The following is an 18,815-nucleotide window of genomic DNA, read 5'->3' as shown; positions in this document are numbered from 1 at the left end:
AGAAATGACAGAAAGAGTTATGGTCCCTTTGGAAACTGAGATGATGCCTCCAGGGGGCAGCACCAAGGCAGAGAAATACACTAAAATCTCATTCCTCCTTTCCTTGGGCTAGGGCTCCCCACAGTTCCCCACCATCACTCCTCCCATTCCTTCCAACTTTATTTTTAGCTGCCAGTGGGAGGGGGCAGGATGGGAGGGAAAGTAAAGAAAACAGAGAAGGAGAGGGACAGAGGCATAGAGGACTTCTCACACGGACAGAGAACATCAAGGCATGGAATTCCCCCTCATCCCTCACCTGTTCTTGCCCCTGACGTTCCTGACAGGTGAGGGAGGTTAACTTCTTGGTTTCTGGTGGGAATGGAAGATACACAGATTTTTGGCCTTGGGACCTTTATGGTTAAAATTCTTTGGGAGTTAGGTGGTGAGGTTAACTGGTTCTATGTTGTGTGTGTGTGTGTGTGTACATGTGTACATGCATGCGCATGCATGCATGGGTTTGCATTCTTATGTCCACACATGACTGCCTGGCAAAGGCTGAGGCTGTCCACTGCCTTGTGTAATATTTGTGTCCAATTATATAAAACTTTGTCCTTAACCTTGGATTCGACCAAAACGAAACATGATGTGAACTTCCACGTGGCTCGTCTGATTACTATTACCTGCCCCCACCCCTCCCTAATTTCTGTCCTTGGTGGTCTCTGGGCTCCTGAGGCATAACTAACTAGCAGTGTGGTCAGAACTCTGGGTTTATCTAACCAATGAGCTACAGTTACTGGTCATGCAGCCCTACCAGCTTCCCAGATGCAATAAGGCTCACATACAAAACACCTTTCTGAAAATGAGCATGTTTGAGACAGAGCAATCGCCATTGGTGAAAGTGGTGGTGGGGTGGCCTGAGAGGGGCCACTTGAAGGAGCAAGTTGCAGGGAAAGAAGCATGGGAGGGACAAGAGGCCTGGAATTTTTCCTCATCAGTGCCCTATAATCTTTGTTTCCTAAAATACCAGCTCTGATTTTAAGCGGGTTGGGGTTGGGAGGGAAGAGTCAGCCAGGACATGATTGCGGGGGTCTTCAGAGTGGGCTGAGAGTTAAGGAAGAAATGCAAGCAGGCAGGGGGTGTCAGGAGGGGGATGAGTTAGGAAGCAGATGGTGAGAAACTTTGGGAGTGATGGGACCCTTGGAAAGGATGGATGGCAAACCATGTGTGTAGGCAGGCAAGTGGCTCCACCCAGTTAATTGCCACTGAGGTTTTCCAGGGCTGGAATCAACCAGAGACCTAGACACTGGAGAAAGAGTGTGAAAGAGTAACAGTGATACTGGGAGTCAAGAAGAAACGAGACCCAAACATGCAGTGTTCTCTAACTTTCTCTTGTTCTCCCTATGGTCCTGGATTTGGGTAGAGTTTGGAAAGAATAGTTTTTCTGGGGCTGCAGAAAGGCAACCCTCACTTGGCCTGGAGAGGAGGATGTGTAGGAGGAATGATGTAGAAAAGAGGAAGTTGCCTCTTCCAGGCATGTCTGTGAATGAGATTTCAAGGATAGGAATGGAAATACAGCTGTGCAACAGCATGGCAGAGGGCCACAGCTTAGACATCTCTACCCAAACACAGGAAGGAAATCATCCTTGCTTGGAGCTCTGAGTGCATGACATTGATGGAGTCCAGGGCAGCTTGTAAGACGAAGGGAGTTAGGCTGAGATCAGTATGTTCCCTTTGCGGCTTCTCGCTAGCTTTTCCTCTGTGTACTCATTAGCCTTTCTGACTGCTTCCTGCTAACCGTATGATCCTGGCCCCACCAGGTCTCTGCCTCCCCTTTAACCTGGATGTGCATCGCCCACGCCTATTTCTAGGCCCACCGGAGGCTGAATTTGGATACAGCGTCTTACAACATGTTGGGGGTGGACGACAATGGTGAGGAGGAAACTAGAGGGCCGAGGGATTGGGACTGGAGTAGAGCTGTTAAAGGGGAGGCAAAGTTGCTGGAAATATAAACAACCATGGTTCTTTGGAAGTGACTGGGGCTCTAGACTTGCCATCACCACGCCCCTTCCCTCTGGCCTATCTTAAGTGTCATATTCACACTGTGCTTGTATTCATTTCCTCTCCCCAGGATGCTGGTGGGTGCCCCCTGGGATGGGCCTTCAGGTGACCGAAGGGGGGACGTTTATCGCTGCCTTGTAGGGGGCTCCCACAGTGCCCCATGTGCCAAGGGCCACTTGGGTAAGAAGATGCCTCACTCTCCTAACCTCTAACCTTAATATACTAGTGGCTTTGATCCCTTACATCTCACTTCTTTTTAAAAAAATTTTTTTGGATTATAATTAATTTACAATGTTGTGTTATTTTCAAGTGTACAGCAAAATGGTTCAGTTATACATACACATGTATCCATTCTTTTTCAGATTCTTTTCTCATATAGGTTATTACAGAATGTTGAGTAGAGTTCCCTGTGCTATACAGTAGGTCCTTGTTGGTTATCCATTTTATATTAAGTGTGTGTATGTTAATCTCAAGCTCCTAATTTATCCCCCACCCTACATTTCCCCTTTGGTAACCATAAATGTGTTTTCTAAGTCTGTAAGTCTGTTTCTGTTTTGTAAACCAGTTCATTTATATAGTTAAAAATATTAGATTCCACATATGAGTAATATCACACCTCATTCACCTCCATATCCCACACACTCCTCGTTCCTGACTTGATCCTGACCCCTTCTCATCCTCTTCCAAAATCACCTTGAACTCAGTCACCCCATCTGTGACCTCGTGACCTCATGTTGTTCCACTCCCCTTCAACCAGGTGACCATCCACTGGGAAATTCATCTCGTCCTGCTGTGAATATGCACCTGGGGATGTCTCTGTTAGAGACAGATGGCAATGGGGGATTCATGGTAAGCTAAGGAAAGAGTCTCTGAAGGTTCGTGGTAGAGAAAAGGGCAGTCTGGCAAGGGAAACTGGTCTATGGGGAGAAGTCAAGGAGTTAAAAACCTAGAAAGCAAGAAGGGAAATCTCGAGGAGTGGCCTCACTGCCTCCTTTGACGAGGAGCATATTCTGAGGGTGCCCTCGCAAGCCTTGGAGTAACTGTTTGCCTTCCCAATCCCCAGGCTTGCGCCCCTCTCTGGTCTCGCGCTTGCGGCTCATCTGTCTTCAGTTCTGGAATATGTGCCCGTGTAGATGCTTCGTTCCGGCCCCAGGGAAGCCTGGCACCCACCGCACAACGTGAGCCAGGAGAAGGGCCCAAGTCCCCAGAATAGGGGGTGCAGGGTGGGAAAAAGATAGGGCCTCAGTGTATGATGCTTGACCAGGGACCTACATGGCTATCCTCACTGCGACCTAACGTGTGTGAAGGCTCCATGTTTCCTAACAGATTAGAATTCAGACTCTTTACCAGGGTATGAAGACTCCATGAACTGATTTAGTTCAGTCACTCAGTTGTGTCCGAACTGATTTAACCAACTTCAGAACTCAACTCTCACTATATTCCTCCATACCCTACACCTTAGCTATAGCCTTCACTTCACTTTTCTTGTATATGCCATCTCCTTTTATTTAAAGTGTTCTCCACCCAAATGCCTTTCCTTATATTCTCCTCAAACATCTCCAGTCTTCAATATCTTCTCAGCTGCTGCCTCCTTTTATTCCCCACCATCAGAACTGATCCTCTATTGTTCTCTCACAACATAAAATGGTGCTAAGTTTCTACTTGCGCTTAATTACATCTTCGTTGTTTTTGAGTCAAATGTATGTATTCCCATCTTCCCTTTTATTCAGTTCTATATTTACCTAGGACTGGGTAATCTTCCTTGTATGTAAGAAGTGCCTGATAGTTTGAATTAAATGTGCCCTCATGTGACACAGAGGTAAAGAACCTTGCCAGTGCAGGAGACGTGGGTTCAATCCCTGGGTCAGGAAGATCCTCTGGAAAAGGAAATGGCAACCCATTCCAGTATTCTTGCCTGGGAAATCCCATGGACAAAGAAGCCTGGTGGGCTATAGTCTATGGGGTCATAAAGAGTCAGACACGATTGAACGATTAACACTTTCCTGTGACCTCTTTCCTTGTTGCCCCCATGCCCAGTATCCTTTGCCCCTCTGTTTCCCATCACCATTACCCCTTCTCCTAGGCTGCCCCACATACATGGATGTCGTCATTGTCTTGGATGGCTCCAACAGCATCTACCCTTGGTCTGAAGTTCAGACCTTCCTACGAAGACTGGTAGGGAGATTGTTTATTGACCCGGAACAGATACAGGTAAGAGAAGGTAGGATGGATGGGCATGGAGGGAAGAATCGGGGAGAGAGAAGATAACTGTAGGCAGTATCTTCAGTAGTATCCAGGTGCTCATCTCCCCTCCCTCACATGCTTTCTTCTCCCTCCCCATGCCCATTACACACACTCCCTTAGAGTGCACACTTTATTCTCAGGTGGGGCTGGTACAGTATGGAGAGAGCTCTGTCCACGAGTGGTCCCTGGGAGATTTCCGAACCAAGGGAGAAGTGGTGAGAGCAGCAAGGAACCTGAGCCGGCGAGAGGGACGAGAAACAAAGACTGCTCAAGCAATAATGATGGCCTGGTGAGACACTGGGAAGGGGAGTTTGGGCGGCCAGAAGGGGTAGGGGAAGGTTTGGAGTGCAGTGTGTACATCCTGACATGTGTTGCTTGCTTATGTTTGTTTGCATGCTAATGGTAGGTGGGGTGAGTCTAAATTGCCCATCATTGCATTCCTCATTGCCTTTCTACGAAGTGTCTGTCTGTGTCTCTCCATGATTCTGCTTTACGTCTGCAGATGGAATTCTGTCTGTATACCTCCACTCCCCCTTTTTTAAAAAAAAGATTTATTTGTTATTTTTTAATTTATTGATTGACTGATTGATTTTTGGCTGCTCTGGGTCTTTGTTGCCACATGCAGGCTTTCTCTAGTTGCAGCGAGCAGGCACTACTCTTCGTTGCAGTGCACAGGCTTCTCACTGTGGTTACTTCTCTTGCGGAGCACGGGCTGTAGGGCTTTTGGGCTTTGGTAGTTGCAGCTCTAGAGCTCTGGAGTGCAGGCTCAGTAGTTGTGGCTCATGGGCTTAGCTGCTTTGTGGCATGTGGAACCTTCCTGGACTAGGAATCAAACCTGTGTCCCTTGCATTGGCAGGCGGATTCTCAACCACTGAGCCACCAGCGATGCCCCTTCACTCCCACTTTGATGTTGGCCCTTGGGTTCTCCACCACTCATGTCCTCACCCATTTTCCAAACTCGCCAAAACTCATCTCTGGGAAGACTCCCCTGACCTGACCATTCTTTATTCTACGTACTGGTGGCTCAGCTGGTAAAGAATCTGCCTGCAGTGCAGGAGACCTGGGCTCATTCCTTGGGTTGGGAAGATCCCCTGGAGAAGGGAATGGCAACCCACTCCAGTATTCTTGCTTGGAGAATTCCATGCACAGAGGAGCCTGGCAGGCAGGCTACATGTTCCATGGAGTCCAAAGATTTGGTTGTGACTAACACTTTCACTTTTTTCCCTCACCCTTAATATTTATCCCCCTAAATACAATATTTGCTGAATGAATCTGTGAGTGGATGGATTTTACACTTATGTGCACTAATGATATGCTGCTCTGTATGTTATAGGACACCCCGACACTTGAGCTTTTATTACTGTGTGCCAATCTATTCTAGACAGTTGGGGAAATGGGCTAAAAGGCAAAAGGTCTGACCTCAGTGAACGGCTGACAGTGTTAAGTACTGGATATGTGTATCTATCTGCACACATCTGATTACAGCTCACTCCTTGTTTCTCTTCTCAGCACGGAAGGATTCAGTCAGTCCCACGGGGGCCGACCAGAGGCTGCCAGGCTACTGGTGGTTGTCACTGATGGAGAGTCCCATGATGGAGAAGAGCTTCCCACAGCACTACAGGCCTGTGAGGCTGGAAGAGTGACACGCTATGGGATTGCTGTGAGAATCAACTCTGGATCTGGAAGGATGGAAGGGGGTGGGGATGGTAACACTGAGGACTGGGAACTTAAGGAAAATGGATATTGATAACTTCCCAGACCAGTCACAACATACAACTAACAGACTCTACCTTTATCTCCTGACCCCAGGTCCTTGGTCACTACCTCCGGCGGCAGCGAGACCCCAGTTCTTTTCTGCGAGAAATCAGAGCTATTGCCAGTGATCCAGATGAGAAATTCTTCTTCAATGTCACGGATGAAGCGGCACTGACTGACATTGTGGATGCGTTAGGGGACCGGATTTTTGGCCTTGAGGGTAATGATTACCCTGGAGAAAAAGAGGACAGGGCAGGGGGAGTTCTGGGGTATAGGTGGGGTTCTGGAAAAAGTTTATTAGGTTGAAGGGGGAACCATCTTCCCTTATATTGCCTCAATGTTTTCTTACACTCCAGGGTCCCATGGAGAAAATGAAAGCTCCTTTGGGCTGGAAATGTCTCAGATTGGTTTCTCTACTCATCAGCTAAAGGTTGGACAGACTCTGACCTCCCCCACCCATGACCCTTCTCAACATCTGACTCCTTCCAGCCTCTAACTCAGACAACTTCAATCCCAGTGCTCTTCTACGCTGCACCTTTAACTAATGTCCATGCTGACCTTCCCATGCCTTTCCAACCGACCCCAGTCTTCCCTCAGGGACCCTCTCACTCCTGCAGAGTTTTTTCTTCTTATTCCCCACTGTCTTTTCAGCGACCCCATCTGGTTCTGCCCTACAGGATGGGATTCTCTTTGGAATGGTGGGGGCTTATGACTGGGGGGGCTCAGTGTTATGGCTTGAAGAAGGTCGCCGCCTCTTCCCACCACGGACAGCCCTGGAAGATGAATTTCCCCCTGCATTGCAGAACCATGCAGCCTACCTGGGTGAGTAGCAGAGAGCTGCAAAGGATTAGAGGGTGGCGGGGAAAAATGCTTCCCCAGTGGGGGCTATCAGGTACTTACTGCTAACTCATGCAGTTTCTCACTGATCTGCTACTTTTCTTGGGACCCCCTTCTGTGCCTTTAGGGAACCCTCCTACTCTGACCCCATTTTCTTTCCCTTTCACCCCTAATTCCTTGTCCACTTCTAGGTTACTCTGTTTCCTCCATGTTTTTGCGGGGTGGTCGCCGCCTCTTTCTCTCAGGGGCTCCTCGGTTTAGTCATCGAGGAAAGGTCATCGCCTTCCAACTTAAGAAAGATGGGGCTGTGAGGGTCGCCCAGAGCCTCCAGGGGGAGCAGGTAGGGCATCCAAGGTGAGGGATGAGGCCCGTGGGTCCCCAGGGACTCCAGACTGTTGGGGGAGGGACTCCAGGCTGTGAGGTGAAGGGGCAAGAGAGGGGCCTTAGAAATGTGTGATGAATTCTGGTTGTCAGGGGTGTGAGGACCAGATCGGCAGGTGCTTCCCACTTGTCCATAATCTTGCCTTCCCTTCCCCCTGGGATCACCACTGCCCACCACTCTCCAGATTGGCTCGTACTTTGGCAGCGAACTCTGCCCACTGGACATCGATGGGGATGGAACAACTGATGTCTTACTTGTGGCTGCCCCCATGTTCCTGGGGCCTCAGAACAAGGAGACAGGACGTGTTTATGTGTATCTGGTGGGCCAGGTGAGATGTGCTGGGATGCCCTAGAACTTGTCTGTGGGGGGTAGAGGGGGAGAGGAGGCACACACATTTGAGGGCTGGCCGACAGGTCAGGACTCTCTGATCAGCACTGTCGGTCTTCTCCTCACTGCCACCAGCCGTCCTTGCTGACGCTCCAGAGAACACTTCAGCCAGAATCCCCCCAGGATGCTCGGTTTGGCTTTGCCATGGGTGCTCTTCCTGATTTGAACCAAGATGGTTTTGCTGATGTGGCTGTGGGGGCGCCGCTGGAGGATGGGCACCGTGGAGCCCTGTACCTCTATCACGGGGCCCAGAGAGGAGTCAGGCCACGTCCTGCGCAGGTCAGAAGAGCCCCGATGAAGCAGGGTGTGGTGAGGGGAAGGGGGTACACACCCTTTTCTTATCATTGTTCTCCTGGGCTTGAGACCCAAACTGAACAAGTGCCTTTTTTGATTGTTTATTTTTATTTATTTATTTTTGGCTGGGCTGAGTCTTTGTTGCTTTTGTAAGGGCTTTCTCTAGTTGTGGTGAGTGGGGGCTACTCTTTGTTTAGGTGCTCGGCCTTCTGACTGCGGTGGCTTCTCTTGTTGCGGAGCACGGGCTCTAGGCTCTCAGGCTCAGTAGCTGTGGCTCACAGGTCCGAGTGTGCGGGCTTCAGTAGCTGCAGCACGAGGGCTCAGTACTTGTGACTCTCGGGCTGTAGAGCGCAGGCTCAGTAGTTGTGGCACATGGGGTTAGTTGCCCTGCAGCATGTGGAATCTTCCCGGACTAGGGATTGAACCCGTGTCCCCTGTACTGGCAGGTGGAGTCTTATCCACCTGGGAAGTCCAACAAGTGCCTTTTTTTTTTTTTTAATCAGTAGTCAAAAAGGTGAGGTGATGGGGGCAGGAAACATATCGCTATACTAGAGACTCCCGAACACACTCAAGTTTTTCTCCTTCCTCCTCATGCTTGAGGGGAGAATTAGAAAAAGCCAGATAGGAGGCCTCAGAAACCAGGTATGTGAGTCCCTGTTCAGTCTCTCCTCTCTCCCTCTCAGCGGATTGCTGCTGTCTCCATGCCGCAGGCCCTCAGCTACTTTGGCCGAAGTGTGGATGGCCGGCTGGATCTAGATGGTGATGACCTGGTCGATGTGGCTGTGGGTGCCCAAGGGGCAGCCATCCTGCTCAGGTGAGCAGTTGCAGCTCAGGCAGCAGTGGACAACATGGCACAGCTGTTAAAAGCAAGGGCTTTGGAGTCACAGACTTATATCTGGCTTCTTGATCAACCTACTCTGCACCTCCATTCTCCTAGTTTATAAAATAGGAATAATACCTATACCTGCCTTATAGGTTTGTGGTGAGGATTAAATGTGATAATCCGTACAAAGATCTAAACACCATGCCTAGAGCACATGGCAAGTGCTTATTGAATATCAGCTATTAGCTTACTTGTGTCCAAAGGTTCAGGGGAGGCTGGCTCATGTGTCGCCCAGCTCCTTATTCTTTCCTTTGACCTCAGGGAGGCAAATACTGGGGATCGCCTTTCTCTAAGGGCTTTCCTCCCATAGCTAGACTTTCTTTACCACCCTGTTCCCAGCTCCCGGCCCATTGTCCGCCTGGCCCCTTCACTAGATGTGACCCCGCCGGCCATCAGTGTGGTTCAGAGGGACTGTAAGAGGCGAGGCCAGGAGGCAACCTGCCTGTCTGCAGCCCTTTGCTTCCAAGTGACCTCCCGCACTCCTGGCCGCTGGGATCGCCGATTCCGTGAGTGACTGGGCAGCAGTCCAACCCCCTCCCTGCCCTAGTCTTGGGACCCCTCTCCACCTGCACTCTTGCCCACCCCATTCAGATGTGCGGTTCACAGCATCGCTGGACGAGTGGACAACCGCAGCCCGGGCAGCATTTGACGGCTCTGGCCAGAGGCTGTCCCCTCGGCGGCTCCGGCTCAGTGTGGGGAACATCACTTGTGAGCAACTGCACTTCCATGTGCTGGTGAGGAGAGGGCAGGAACTGCTTGCTGTCAGGGCCTGGGAGTGAGAGAAAGGCTGCATCAGAGGAGGAGATTCTGTTGGATCAGCAAGAAATCTGAAGTGGGAGAAGTGAGAGAGTTCAGACTTTGGAGGCAGGCTGATCTGGGTTTGAATCCTGCTCTGCCATTTAGCACCTGTGCATTCTGGCAAGTCACATCACCTACAAACCTTAGTTTCCTTGCCTGAAAAGGGGAGATTAATAATAACAATGTTATAGGAGTTGTCTTAGAATTAAATGTAATAGTATTGATAAAACCTTAGGACAGTACCTAGCACACAGGAAGTACTCAGTAAATGATCAGTGTAATTATCACATTCTACCAAGATTCCTGGGTCGTCTCCCTTACCCTGGTTCCCCATGAGCCTTCACTCTGGTTTCTCTCAGGATACGTCAGATTACCTCCGGCCGGTGTCCTTGACTGTGACCTTTGCTTTGGACAATACCACAAAGCCAGGGCCTGTGCTGGATGAGGGCTCACCCACCTCCATCCGAAAGCTGGTCAGCAGTGCCAAGCCCTGCCCTGCCCCCGCGTTGCCACACTGCGCTTCTCAGTGAATTCAAGAGAAAGGGGTGGGGGCAGACATGAGATCACAGTGGGATCTGACCTAGGCACCCACTCTTCTCTTTTCACTTGTCCTCCAATCCCATCCCTTTTTCCCATGCCTTCCTCTCAGTCCTCAGCCCCTTCTCTCTTCTCTAGGTCCCCTTCTCCAAGGACTGTGGCCCTGACAATGAATGTGTCACAGATTTGGTACTTCAAGCTAATATGGACATCAGAGGCTCCAGGTGGGATGGACATGAACGGCCAAACCGGGCTGACTTGAGGCAGACCAGAAGGGACTTGAAGGGAGATGGAGGGCTGTTTCTTGCCCAGGAAAACAGAAATGAGGCTTCTGGCTCTCCTTCAACTCTGGGCTGCCCTTTATCCACCACTCCTAGGAAGGACCCGTTCGTGGTTCGAGGGGGTCGGCGGAAAGTGCTGGTGTCAGCAACTCTGGAGAACAAGAAGGAGAATGCCTACAACACTAGCCTGAGTCTCAGCTTCTCCAGAAACCTCCACCTGTCCAGTTTCACTCCTCAGGTGCCCTTGGGGAAGGGAGTTCAGGGGAATCAGGGAAGGAGGAGGACAGCTGGAGTGCTGGCTATGAGGGCTTCTGGGAAAGGTTGTGTTTAGAGGCTGCAGGCAAGAGGGCAGTCGCAGCCCCAGCACAGCCTTCACCCTGCTTCCTCTGTTCTCAGAGCAACAGCCCAGTGAAGGTGGAGTGTGCAGCCCCCGCCCCGCATGCCCGGCTCTGCAGCGTGGGGCATCCTGTCTTCCAGATGGGAGCCAAGGTGAGTCAGGGCCCAGGATGAGAAGGGGGCTTTGAGAGATCAGGGGCTGGAATCTGTGGGGCCTGGGAGTTTAGGGAAGGAGGCTCACAGATGGGCTCCCATTCCTCTGCAGTTGTCCCATGAAGAGAAACCTACCATGTCCCCATGTCCCCGCCCCTAGGTGACCTTCCTGCTAGAGTTTGAGTTTAGCTGCTCCTTCCTCCTGAGCCAGGTCCTTGTGAGGCTGACGGCCACCAGGTGAGAGGAGTGGGCATCTCCTCCCAGCCCTCTCCTGTTAGGTCTTGATGGGGGTGGTGTGGGAGTGAGGGTGCCGGTGGAAGCAGCATGACTCCCTCTCTCCAGAGAAAGGGGGTCTGAGACAGGGCCGGGATGTGAGCCTCCCCTTGACCCTACAGCAATAGCCTGGAGAGAAACGGAACGCTTCGTGATAACACAGCCCAGACCTCCGCCTACATTCAGTATGAGCCTCACCTCCTATTCTCCAGGTATGGCTCAGCTCCTCACTGGGACCCCATTCGGACCCCAGACTCGTCCTCTTTATGTTCGCTCCCTCTCCCTCCATGTGCTTCAGTGTTTCCGAACACCAAACCCCTGGGGTTGCCCCATCTTTTTGGCCTTAATCCCACTCATGCTAAACCTTCTCTTTAAAGCATTTCTCTTTCCTAGGTATGGGTATACCTATACATCCTAGTTGTAGGGCTTTGCTGGGCCCTGGGGGGTGGAGCTGGGGTAGTGGGATGTGGCCATAAAGTTTATGCCACGTCCGTGTCATATTTCATTGCTGTCTTCGCTGTGTATCCCCGTATCTTTATCCATGTGCTGGCCCTTCCTACCTCGAATCTGTCCGTGTGCTGATCGTGTGCCGGGTTTCTGTGTCATGGCTGTGACCGTGCACTTCCTGACTTGGTGTTCACGCAGTGAGTCCACTCTGCACCGCTATGAGGTCCACCCATATGGAACCCTCCCAGTGGGCCCTGGCCCCGAATTCAAAACCACTCTTAGGGTGAGAAGCCAGAGGGGCCTTGGCATGAGCAGAGGGATGGAGAGGAGTCCTGGGAAAAGGATGGGAAGGGTCTCTCTTAGATTTCAGTGGCATCGAGGGTAAAGCGGAACAGGTGAGGAAGGGTTTTTCTCTGTCTCTCACCTCTTCCTTTTCCAATCCTCCTTTTAGGTTCAGAACCTTGGCTGCTATGTGGTCAGCGGCCTCATCATCTCAGCCCTCCTTCCAGCTGTGGCCTATGGAGGCAATTACTTCCTGTCACTGTCTCAAGTCATCACTAACAATGTGAGTCTGGCCTGGGGGCCTATGGAACCCTGCCACCTTTATCTGGTGGACTCACCCAGCTCCTCATCTGCTGGGTCTCTGCTCTCAGAGATCCTCCCTCTCTGGGGGAGGAAGGGGCTTTCTTTTCCATATGTACCTTCTTTGAGAAGAAAGAAAGGGGTTACCCAGGGAAGAACTTCAAGAGTGTGGATGGTGTGCTCCTGCTCAGCCTGGAGGGGCCGGCCTCTCGCCATCCAGGGGATCCCTCAAGTTGGCTCTTCCTCTAGGCAAGCTGCACAGTACAGAACCTGACCAAACCCCCAGGGCCCCCTGTGCATCCAGAGGAGCTTCAGCACACAAGCAGGCTGGTATGAGTCACAGGGGGGTGAAGAAGGTGTCCAGAGCAGGAATGCAGAGGAACAGTGGAGTTCAGAGCTTTGGGTGGAAGGTAGAGCCCGGTGTGGGGCATGGGGATTGTTCCCCCTCCAGGGTCCTGATCTGTCTTTCTCTTCCGATAGAATGAGAGCAATACCCACTGCCAGGTTGTGAGGTGCCACCTTGGGCGGCTGGCAAAGGGGACCGAGATCTCTGTTGGACTACTGAGGCTGGTTCACAATGAATTTTTCCGGAGGGTAAATATTTCCTTTTCTACTACTCTCCCCTGCTGCTGCTATCTGGGACTTTAGCATAGGCATTTCGGAGATAGACTCATGTTCAGGTTTGAGCTTCTCCTCCTACTGGCAAAGTTATTTGATTTTTCTAACCTTCTTTCTCCTCATCTCTAAAATAAGGAAGAAAATATCTACTTCATGAGGTTGTTGTAAAGAACAAACTAATGAGATGCACTCACTCAAAGCTAGTTACTGTTTTTGTATTTTCCTCCATTTATCATCTCTTAGTGTTATTATCACTAAGGTATATAGGATACCTAAATTCAATCAATCCATCAAATGCCTACGATATAAAAGGTCCTGTTTTATATATAAATTCCCCTGTGACTAAGGAGAATATCCCCAACATTTAGCATCATGGCTTCCCAGATGACACTAGTAAAAGGTTCCCAGGTAAAGAACCTGCCTGCCAATGCAGGAGATGTAATATATGCGGGTTTGATCCCTGGGTTGAGAAGATCTCCTGGAAATGGAAATGGCAACCCATTCCAGTATCCTTGCCTGGAAAATTCCATGGACAGAGGAGCCTGGCAGGCTACAGTCCATGGAGTTGCAAAAAGTCAGACATGACTGAGCATGTCTAGTTAACTCATTATAGTGATTTAATATATTTTTATTAAATGAACCAGTAAAGAGTTGATATTACATGTAGGATGTGCATGGAGGGTAGTGGGAAGTGATATTGTATAGTGAAAGGGATCTAAATCATGAAAATTCTTTAAAGCTGAGGAGTTGAATTTAACATGATAGGCAGTCAGGAGTCAGTGTGAGTTCCTTAGCAGAGCAATGACATCTTAATTATAACAGCTGTTTAGTACTAGGGGTTTATATTGTACTTTCCTGTGTGCCGTCTACTTTGAATAATATAAGATCCCTGGGATGTGGGCATTTTCCAGGACAGTTAAGTCTGACAGACCATCCTTCCCTAAGTCCAGTTCTCTCTTTATCTCTCTTTGGTATCCTTTTTTCATTCACTTATTTACTCTTTTAACAAAGGTTTATTGAGAAGTTGTGCTAGGCACTAGGGACACATAAGTTACTAACACTTGACCTCAAGGATTTTATAGTTCAACAGACATGAAAGAGAAATAAACAGAATATTATAACCTAGTCCAGGGTGATGGGGGTTAGGAGGAAACACTTTTCTACTTCCCAGAGGGGATGACATCTAAACTTCAACCTGAAGGAAGGGTAGGAGTTAGCCAAAAAAAGAGGGGTTGAATGCATTTCAAGAGGAGTAGAGCATGCAGAGTCCATGAAGGGCCACAGGCTTTCCATCTGTTACCTTTCTTCTCTTTCGCTATTGCTCTCCAACTGTTTCCTCTGGTCTTGAGGGTCCTGGAAGTTATCCCCCCAGCCTCATCTTTGCCATTAGGGTTCTGAGACCTGTTCCACCTGATGATGTTGTAGTTGTTAGTCACTAAGTCGTGTCTGATTTTTTTGCAACCCCATGGACTATAGCCCATCAGGTTCCTCTGTCCATGGGATTTCCCAGGCAAGACTACTAGAGTGGGTTACCTTTTTCTTCTCTAGGGGATCTTCCTGAACCAGGGATCGAACCTCACTCTCCTGCATTGGCAGGCGGATTCTTTACCATTGAGCCACCAGGGAAGCCCAATCATGGCTCACTTTAAATCTCTTTGCATTCCACAGGCCAAATTCAAGTCTCTGACAGTGGTCAGCACCTTCGAACTAAGCACTGAGGAGGGCAGCGTCCTACTGCTGACTGAAGCCTCCCGGAGGAGTGAGGTGGGGTTGGAGACTGAGTTTAAGAGCTGTGAAACTAGCAAGGGTGGCAATAGCATCAGGGCACCCGTGAGCTTGTTCACAACAGGGGTGTCTTCATTAGGCAGCATTCAGGGAGTCAGAAGTGATCAGTCAGACTGGTGGATCCCCCTGCCTCCATTCTGACCTCAGTTTCTTCCCTTTTATTCTTCTGTTTGGGGGCTGAGTTTGCTACAGTGTGGGGTGAAGCTAACTGGGCAAAAGGGTGCAAGTAAAAACCAGCTGTCCTCTCTATGGCAGAGCCTCCTGGAGGTGATTCAGTCCCGCCCTGTCCTCATCTCTCTGTGGATCCTCATTGGCAGTGTCCTGGGAGGGCTGCTCCTGCTTGCTCTCCTTGTTTTCTGCCTTTGGAAGGTAAGCACTGCTAAAGTGGACAGTATGGGGCATAGTGCCCATGAGTTAAGGTAGCCTTCATTATAGCAGGGAAAACTGGGTTTGTGCTGGGCAACTAAGCAGGCTGTGGGTGTCTCCAGATCTCCTTCACTGTCCTCCAGGAATCTTAGCTGAATTAAACCAAAGCCAAATAAAATAAATTTGAATCTCATTTTTGGAAGCAGAACAAAACTGAAGGCTTCAGATACCTCTAAGGGCCTTTGGCAGGGTCTCTAGGCAGGGCATTTGGTGATGACTCTTATCTCTTTCCCTACAGCTTGGCTTCTTTGCCCGGAAGAAAATCCCCAAGGAAGAAAAGAGAGAAGAGAAATTGGTGCAATGAACGTAGAATAAAGTCCATAAAGACCTCTCTTGCAGCTTCTCCAAAAGACTTGCCTAAGAGCAGAAGTTTGGGGGCTCAGATGGTGCAAGAGGAAGAAAGCCTCTGGACTGTCTCCCCAGACCTGCAGCCTGACTTGACTTTTGAGTCATGAGGATGCTGCTGGCAAGAGATGACAAGAAGGGCTGGCACTAAAACCAGGAACATTCCCACCCTGTGCTTCCCTCCTAGTGATCCTGGCTCCAGAGCTTACACTGGGGCCTTAGTGTAGGGCCCCTTTTTTCCCCTGTCCCTGGGAATCAGCATTGTTTTGCTTAGGTCCCTGACTTCTTTCAGACTCCGCCACTACATCCTCCCTCACAGTTTGGAAAGGACTAGGGTTATCTTCCACCATTCCCCTACCTCTCACCTTCCTGCCTTCTCCCCACTCCACAGGAGAGCGCTGACGTTGGCTTGCACGAAGTAAAGTCAACATCTGCTGCTTTCCTGTGGAGTCTGGTGATTCAGAGGGCCGGATGGGGAGAGTCAACAGGAAAAAAGGAGGGAGGAGGAAAAGCCACAAGAGACATTCTGTACAATTCCAAGAAACAGAGAAGCCTTTAGACAGGCAACTGCCATTCCCCCTGAAACCTGAGACTTTCGTGGTGCACTCGCCTGCGCTTGCCCGCCCTCAGGTGCTAGTGAAAGGGAACTGCTCCAGGCCTGCTGGGCAAGGGTTTCCCAGCTCTGCAGCCTTCCCTGGGAGCAAAGCCAGAGCTGGGTGCCACATTCTCTAGAGCCAGGGGCCCCCATGTGGCTAGAGCTGGAATAACAGGGAAGACTGGATGCCCTAGGCAGTTTTTTCTTCTTAGGCCACACACCCTCTTGAGCCCTCCTTGGAGCCTCCTTATAGAAACTAGAGAGAAGGGACAGGGTTGCTGCTTGATGGTAGGAAACCCTTTCACCTTACTAGATTTGGGAGGCAGCAGTGCCAAGGAGTCTGAACAAGTAGGGTCTGAATTAAGGAAGAAGCTGAAGAAGGTGGCAAGAGGTCTCTGGGAAGCTAGCCCTTACTGGTTTGGCACTGGTTATATAGCACAAATAGCTCCTAGGAAATATTTCTGGGGCATCTCCAGCCATACCTTGTGAGGCTTCTCTGGTGGCATCAGTTTACCAGCCCTGCTTGAAGTTTACTGGAAATTCCCAAGTTAATTTCTATCTCTGAACAACCCCTACCCTCCACCCCCCGACCCCCAACTTTTTGGTCATGGCCAGTAAAGAGAAGTGGATTCTCCTTGACAACTGGGTAACTTGCAGTTCTTTGTAACCAAGACTCTGAATACCAAAGTCAGATATTGGGTTCCAGAGAGCAGCTCTGACAGCCACTTGAAGAATCAACACCCATTTACAGCCCAGGAGAGAGGGGACCTGACCGGGCAGTTGACTAGCAGCCACAGATTCTCCTCCAGGGCTATTCTTGAGATCTGGTGAGAGGGTTTATTTTGACTTATCTCTGACCTTTTACAGACAGCATTGTCTCTGTTTCCTAATAAGGTGGACAGTTTATTAGATGGTCAGAACAAATAAAGTTCAGTATCAAATGACTTCTGATTCTTCTTGAGTTCCCTGGGATATAGACTGCTCACAAATTGTGAGAGGTGGAGCCTTGATTCACCTGAGACCCTACACAGTAAAGTCCCTGGAAGATGAAGTTATGAAGGATTTGAAGTGATTTCTGTGACTCTCCTACTGGAGATGTGCCCTAGCCTCCTGCAATCCTCACCTGCTTACGTGAGCATACAGTGTAAAATGTGTAGGTTTGGTTTGGTAAGCACATAGGCCTAGATTGAAATCCCAGGTCTGCCATTTATGAGCTATATGGCCTTGAGCAAGCCATGACTAGCCTGAGGTTCAGATAAGAGGCTGTATAGAACAGTGGTTAAGAATGAAGACAGACTTGAGTTTAGGCTATACCACTTGAAGGGCTTCCCTGGTGGCTCAGTGGCAAAGAACTCATCTGCGAATGCAGGAGATGCAGGCTCGATCCCTGGTCCAGAATGATCCCCTGCAGAAGGAAATGGTAACCTGCTCCAGTATTCTTGCCCGAGAAATCCCATGGATAGAGGAGCCTGGCGGGCTACTACAGTACATGGGGTTGCAAGAGAGTTGGACATGACTTATCGACTAAACAACATACCACATAAAACCTATTGGACATTGAACAGATTTAACTTCTCCAAGTCTTGACTTTCTTGACTTTAAACTTATTAAGGTTCAGACTTCCCTGGTGGTCCAGTGTCTAAGACGCCATACTCTCATTGCAGGGAGCCAGGGTTCAATCCCTGGTTAGGGAATTAGATCCCACATGCTACAAGTAAAGATCCCACATGCTGCTACGAGGACTGAAGATCCTGCAAGTCAGTTAAGACACGGCTCAGCCAAACAAATATTTTAAAATAAATGTATTAGGATTGTGAGAACTAAATGAGGTGATTCAAGTAAAGTGAACATATATAGTAAGTACTCAATAAATCGTAACTACTGTTATAAAAATAATTTGTTATAAGATAACCTACCCTACATAACCTGCATTGTGAGGACTGAGGAGGTATATGGAAGCACCAAGTGATGCTCATGATCTGGTGACTTGCCTTCTCTTCACAGACTCTCAAGATTTGTTTTCCTATGTGTTATTATCTCCTGCCACTAAATCTTACCCTATGCCTCATCCCCTTTGAAATAAGCCCTCAGGTCCAGAAAGATGATAATTAGGTGATTAACTTAAGGTTCTAAAGGTAGAAATCCGATTGATTAGATTTCTTTAGACACCCAGGGTTCTTCTGTTATCCTCATGGTACATGGGTTCTTCAGCAATGGGCTTCTAGAGACCATGTCTCTGTCTTTGTTGCCTAACCCTGAGAATAGTGGCCATTCTAGCTTATTAGGCAGGGACAATCATTCTGTGGCAAGCTGGTGTAATTTTGTAGCTGGAGGATCCACGGTGGCCCTCAGCACATAGGCTATCGTTTCATCAACCTTTATGGAGCACACTTTCTGGGTCAGGGACTGAGGCCATGGTTATGTTGACAGATTCCCCCTCCTTATCCTGAGTCAGCCCACAAAGGGAGTTGGATATCCTCAAAGACTGGTTCATCTCATTCTCTCTCCACATGATTAATATTTTTCTCCACCTAGAGATCCCTCTCCTCTCTACTGCTCAGCTCCAGGATGGGACTTTCTCTAACTCCAATCTATTCTTCTATAAGCCTGTTACCTCTTCCTTTGAAGCACAGCCAGTTTGAGAAGCATCTGTAGAACAACAGGCTTGCCTCAGACACACAGAAAGGTGTTGCTTTCTTCTCATTGTTGCTCCTTTGTGCCTTCATTCATTACTTTGTTTATTCACTCATAAGACGTTAAGCACCTAATATGTGCTAGGCAATGAGAATAATATAAAATGCAGCCTCTACCATCAAAGAG

At 49.3% G+C, this 18,815-nt stretch overlaps 1 protein-coding gene across 6 annotated transcripts; it reads left to right on the top strand.

Moving 5' to 3' along the window:
- Nucleotides 1-234: 234 nt before the first annotated feature.
- On the top strand, nucleotides 235-16,939 carry ITGA10 (integrin subunit alpha 10). Of its 6 annotated transcripts, none has more exons than XM_042253496.1 (30): nucleotides 235-323; nucleotides 1,797-1,908; nucleotides 2,108-2,217; nucleotides 2,795-2,886; nucleotides 3,101-3,215; nucleotides 4,121-4,248; nucleotides 4,422-4,570; nucleotides 5,791-5,941; nucleotides 6,091-6,256; nucleotides 6,393-6,466; nucleotides 6,714-6,858; nucleotides 7,065-7,213; nucleotides 7,440-7,583; nucleotides 7,718-7,921; nucleotides 8,647-8,750; nucleotides 9,159-9,325; nucleotides 9,411-9,553; nucleotides 9,977-10,090; nucleotides 10,293-10,378; nucleotides 10,532-10,673; nucleotides 10,832-10,924; nucleotides 11,085-11,161; nucleotides 11,320-11,409; nucleotides 11,843-11,927; nucleotides 12,096-12,209; nucleotides 12,476-12,556; nucleotides 12,707-12,820; nucleotides 14,513-14,608; nucleotides 14,885-14,998; nucleotides 15,294-16,939. In XM_042253496.1, exons 1-30 carry the CDS (start codon nucleotides 272-274, stop codon nucleotides 15,357-15,359), a joined length of 3,477 nt encoding a protein of 1,158 aa, XP_042109430.1. In that variant the 5' UTR covers nucleotides 235-271; the 3' UTR covers nucleotides 15,360-16,939. The 6 variants fall into 6 exon arrangements, with proteins under 6 accessions (XP_042109430.1, XP_004002463.2, XP_060269683.1 ...); XM_004002414.4 differs by having other exon boundaries at nucleotides 8,620-8,750; XM_060413700.1 differs by having other exon boundaries at nucleotides 10,293-10,673.
- Nucleotides 16,940-18,815: the final 1,876 nt, after the last annotated feature.

The sequence above is a fragment of the Ovis aries genome, chromosome 1 (genome assembly GCF_016772045.2).
Source record: "Ovis aries strain OAR_USU_Benz2616 breed Rambouillet chromosome 1, ARS-UI_Ramb_v3.0, whole genome shotgun sequence".
In the NCBI taxonomy this organism is placed as follows: domain Eukaryota; kingdom Metazoa; phylum Chordata; class Mammalia; order Artiodactyla; family Bovidae; genus Ovis; species Ovis aries.
Note: the sequence above shows the minus strand (reverse complement) of the source record. Positions and strands in the feature narration are given on the sequence as shown.

Bases quoted from the DNA above. Each gene is read 5' to 3' on its own strand.
- ITGA10 (XM_060413695.1), top strand. From the start codon at position 272: ATGGAATTCCCCCTCATCCCTCACCTGTTCTTGCCCCTGACGTTCCTG. The intron at 5,942-6,090 runs GTGAGAATCAAC...TCCTGACCCCAG, and splicing joins TGACACGCTATGGGATTGCT to GTCCTTGGTCACTACCTCCG. The intron at 9,326-9,410 runs GTGAGTGACTGG...CACCCCATTCAG, and splicing joins CCGCTGGGATCGCCGATTCC to ATGTGCGGTTCACAGCATCG.